Source organism: Myotis lucifugus, unplaced genomic scaffold (assembly GCF_000147115.1).
Source record: "Myotis lucifugus unplaced genomic scaffold, Myoluc2.0 scaffold_114, whole genome shotgun sequence".
Classification (NCBI taxonomy): Eukaryota; Metazoa; Chordata; class Mammalia; order Chiroptera; family Vespertilionidae; genus Myotis; species Myotis lucifugus.
In genome coordinates, this window is record NW_005871162.1 from 3,538,620 (window position 1) to 3,543,636 (window position 5,017).

A 5,017-nucleotide genomic window follows, 5' to 3' on the forward strand; every position below is an offset into this window, starting at 1 on the left:
GATCTTAGCTATGGTGAATTGTGCTGCTATGAACATGGGGATCGCTATATATCCTTTCTGATTGGTGTTTCTGGTTTCTTGGGATATATTCCTAGAAGTGGGATCACAGGGTCAAATGGGAGTTCCATTTCCAGTTTTTTGAGGAAACTCCATACTGTCTTCCATAGTGGCTGCACCAGTCTGCATTCCCACCAGCAGTACACGAGGGTTCCTTTTTCTCCACATCCTCTCCAGCACTTGTCGTTTGTTGATTTGTTGATGATGGCCATTCTGACAGGTGTGAGATGGTACCTCATTGTTGTTTTGATTTGCATCTCTCGGATGATTAGTGACTTTGAGCATGTTTTCATATGTCTCTTGGCTTTCTGAATGTCCTCTACATCAAAATAAAAAGCTTCTGCACAGCAAAAGAAACCATCAACAAAACAACAAGAAAACCCACTGCGTGGGAAAACATATTTGCCAACGTCATATCTGATAAGGGCCTAATCTCCAAAATTTATAGGGAACTCATACAACTTAACAAAAAGAAGATAAACAATCCAATCAAAAAATGAGCAAAGGATCTAAATAGACACCTTTCAAAAGAGGACATTCAGAAGGCGGCACAGCTTCTTACAAAGGAAATCCAATTCTGTTACTTCAGTCCTTGTACGTCCAGAAGAGGAAGGAAGGGTCAGGGGAGCCGCTAGCGTGTGCTTGCTGTGCAGGCGTTAATTTGGTGGGAAAGGAACAGCCAAGAAGCTAAAGAAACCAGAGTACTTACTTGGGTCTCTGCTGAGGAAGACCCCGCCAACGTGTCTCTTGAAGCAGCTGCTCATTAAACAAGGGGAATGATCGGCCTTCCAGCCCCAGCGTCTACCCACATGCACACAGGTATGCAGGCTCACGCGTCCATCACGTAGATACACTCAGGGGTGCTCAAGAAGCTCGGGGTGCAATTCAACCGTCAGCAAACTCTTCCCATCAGTTGGTGAAGGAGCAGCAGAGCAGAGCAGACGGACTCCCGCACAGAAACTCTATGCCGGTGAGGCCGTGGCAGCCGCAGACCACGGGACCTTACTTTCTGGGTCAGCAAAGAACCTTCTGGACAACATCTGACAGGACACATCCTACCTAACCAAACAGCTAGCGTGTTTTTTTTTTTAAAGGAGCAAAAGGTCATGAATATGATTGCTAAACTCAACAAGCCTCGGGCAATGTTTCACACCGAAAATTGTTTTTTTAAAACATTGAACCAAGCTAATATTTCTGGATCTGTTTAGTCACGGATTGGGCGTTCGCTGAGATGTAAGCAAAAAAGAGGCATTTCACTGGAAGGAAAAATATGAACAGTGAGAGTCCTCTGGGATTGGGGCCAGAGCTTGAAATTTTCATCCATATTCAGGAAAAATGGAATATTTCGGATAGTGAAATGCTGAGCTGTCAGAAATAGAGCGTAGGAGGGTGTGCATGTGCTGGAAGGGAAGTGGCTTTGAGGAGACACAAGAGGGCAAGTCTGAGGTCACCTGTAAAATGGATCTACCAGTTTAGAGATCCGGGAATCCACGTAAAGACCTCACCAGCTTCCTGTACTGCCGCAGGCACAGAAAAAGGGAGCAAAAATCCAGACATTGTCAGGGGAAGTATCACAAACCATTGAAAGTGTTACCTTGTGTACAAACCACTCTGCTGAGAATTAAGCTTGAGGTCTAATTCAAGAAGTAGGGCCTCCTGGAGGCGGAGGGTGCCCAGAGGATAAAGAACAGAGGCTTCCTCCCCCGGAGCGCCCGGAGAGGAGGGACAGCCAGGGGACATGGGCTGAAAGGACGTGAATCCAAGGCCTTCAAGTGTTCAAAGGGAGAGGGAGAGTGGACACAGACCAAGTATTACAAAAGAACCCCTGGTTCAATGTGCATACTTCTTGTAACTTGGTACTCGAAGGAGTAAAAATAAAAAGTGGTTCAGGTTGAGTGTAGATGAGTTTATAGTCAGTAACCCCATCCTCCACTATTAAGGCAGGTTTGTTCTTGACCTTTGGTGACTGATGACATGAACAATAATTGCCTTGTTACCCTTTCCAGTGAAACATCACTGTCAAGGGTGATGTTTCTTTGTAGTCAAGGGTCCCACTCACTCTCTGTCTCCCTATCTCCTTCTCTCTCCCTTCTCTCTCTCTCTCTCTCTCTCTCTCTCTCTCTCTCTCTCTCTCCCCTATTAATTAATCATCAGGATGGGACAATGCTGTTTAAAGATACAAACTTGCAATGAGTAGTAAATAAGTTCTAGTGATCTAACATTAGCACAGTATAGAAATATAGACAAGAATGTTGTATTATCATCATCAAACTTGCTAAGGGACTAGAACTTAAGTATTTCAACCACTAAAAAGAAATGATAATTACGTTATATGACAGAGGTGGTAATTATCGCTACAATGGCAGTCATATTACATTATGCAAATGTAACATATTAACATGTTGTACACCTTAAATTTACACAATGGTATATGTCAAGTATAGTTCAACAAAAATATCTATTTGTGCACATCCTTAAAAAATAGCATATTAAATAGTTTTTTTTGTACCTTGCTCTTTTCACTGAATACAACAATACTTAAATGCTTCATCAATCCTTTTTACATCTACATTATCATTTCAATGTATGGATGGACCAGGATTTATTTCACCAGGGGACTGGGCTTCCAAGCAGTTTTTTCAATAATTGTAACAGACCAAACAGCCGATGTGGAAAGTAAGAAAAGGAAAGCTTCTCCAGACCAAAAAAAGAAAATGTAATGAAACAGAAAACATTTTAAATGACTTTTAAAATTACCCAATTCAATTAACTAAGCCTTTTCAGCTCTGTTCTGAAAATGGAGACTCTCAGTTCTGTCGTTTATTTGCGCGACCTTTCCTCGAGTTGGAGAGAGAGGCCAACATAATAGAAGCCAACTCCAGATGAATTGTAAGTCTTTATCTGAAGTTGGGGGATGAGAGAAAGGTTTTCCGACATCACCCAGAAAATGCCTCTATTGTTCAATTTGCTCTTAAAGCCTCTGGCAGACTTTAAGGATTTGATCAATTATTATGACTTCTCCTGGAGTCATTTCTGTAAGTCCAAATATACTCAAATCACTTTATTCATAACCAGAAAAAAATGTGTGGTTCACTGCTTGCAATAGCTTTTTAATGACACCTCCTGCTTCTCTCCCTCATTAAAGCCATATTATTTATCATGTTGGCACTCCTGCTATAAACCAACAACCACCCTGCCAATCGACATCGTTACACTGTCTTTTGGGAATCTTCTAATCCCCATCACAGACCCTTTTCCTCTTCTTTTCTTAAATCTTTGCTAAGCCACCAGAGGCATTATCCTGAACCCTCTTCCTCTTTGTTCAAGTATCGATTGTCCCGTCCCCCCCTTACCCTTACTCTAACTTATAAGGCTAATGATACCAACTATAAAAATCTTAAAAAGCTCCTTTACTTGGCAAGCTCTCTCTTTTCATCTTCTATGGCTCTAATGGCTTTCCTCTCCAAACTTCTGAGGGATGGTCGGAGACAGTAAAGCTTGAAGTCACACAGGCAACAAGGGTAGTAGAGATCGCACAGGCCGCAGGATCGTGAACGCTTCGAATAGCACAGGCAGTACGGGTAGGGGTGCAAGTCACAACAGCAGTACGGGTGCATATATAAGTCGCACAGGCATCTGAGCTCGTCGATGCATCTCAATTGCCTCAGTTCTCTGTCCACCTTCTTTATGTCCCTTCTAACACTGTCCAAAAGACAACTCAGTGCAGCCATTACAGTCACACCTTATTGTTCTGTGAGTACCGTTGGGAAATGGCACTCGGGGGAAAAAAATTGTTCTAAGCTCTTCTCAGAAGTTTCTTTTAAAAATAAATGAGGCGCACATGCTTCCCTTACTTTAAAGCTTGTGTTCTGTGACCTCACCACCCCTTAAGGATGTCATAGTCGCTTGGTTGCCGTGAGAACCGTACACAGACATGGTCTCCAGAGGCCCTCCTCCGGGTTATAAAGCTACTCTCAGAACTATACTATTGTTGAAATCTCATTCATCTTTTTTTTTTTTAAATATATTTTTATTGATGTCAGAGAGGAAGGGAGGAGAGAGATAGAAACATCAATGATGAGAGAGAACCATCGAACGGCTGCCTCCTGCATGCCCCCTACTGGGGATCGAGCTCGAAACCCGGGCATGTGCCCTTGACTGGAATCAAACCCGGGACCCTTCAGTCTGCAGGCTGATGCTCTATCCACTGAGCCAAACAGGCAAGGGCAGTATAGATATTTTTAGAGTCATAAAACCTCAAGGATAGAGGGAAAGATAACATAAAAATTCTTGAATCAAAAGCAAAGGGCCCAATTACTTTGGAAAAGCTAAATTCTAAACCAGAAGTGACCAAAGTCGACAAGCAACCCCATTTACATCACAGGACCCCTAAAAAAACTCAGAAACTGGCCCCTGGAAGAAGGGTTGAAGGAGGGTAACTAAAAGGACATATTCTCACAGCACTAGCCATCACCCTCGCAGCCTAAATCTGAAGGCCATTTTGTTGTTCAAGAGAAGGTAAAACAGGGGGCCTTCGTGCTGGAGGACCGGAAGCACAATAGGAGAACTTAGTGAACATTTTTATACTTAATTCTGAGAGTCTCCCCACCTCCAGTCCTTTTTTCTCATTTGATGTTCAAACTTGTCTCCTGGGAGCTTCCAATCAGCTTTTAAATGTCCCAAGCCGCTCACTTGCCAAGTCCTTGCAGACGGTCCAAAACCCAGCAGGAACACCGGAAGTGCTCCTACCTGATTGGCTCCGAAGTTTCCGGAAGGGCGAAATCTCATTCATCTTGAAGTGGGATGGGTCCCCCAAGCACTCACAGCTCCTTGGGGTTCATGGAGCTAAACTTGAATGTCCTTGACTGGTGTGCGGGTGCCCTGAGGACTGGCTGAAGCTGTGAAGATCTCAGTGTGGGCGATGGAAGGAGCTGCCTGGCTCCTTTCTCTACATTCTAGC

The 5,017-nt window shown here is 43.5% G+C and overlaps 1 protein-coding gene across 1 annotated transcript in view; it reads right to left on the reverse strand.

Moving 5' to 3' along the window:
- Positions 1-3,788, reverse strand: part of ODF1 (outer dense fiber of sperm tails 1) — a 9,493-nt gene extending 5,705 nt beyond the window's left edge. Inside the window, exon 1 of the mRNA XM_006093357.3 lies at positions 3,472-3,788. Coding sequence (XP_006093419.1) covers positions 3,472-3,788 — 317 coding nt within the window. The remainder of the gene's footprint in view (positions 1-3,471) is intronic.
- Between the last annotated feature and the right edge of the window lie 1,229 nt (positions 3,789-5,017).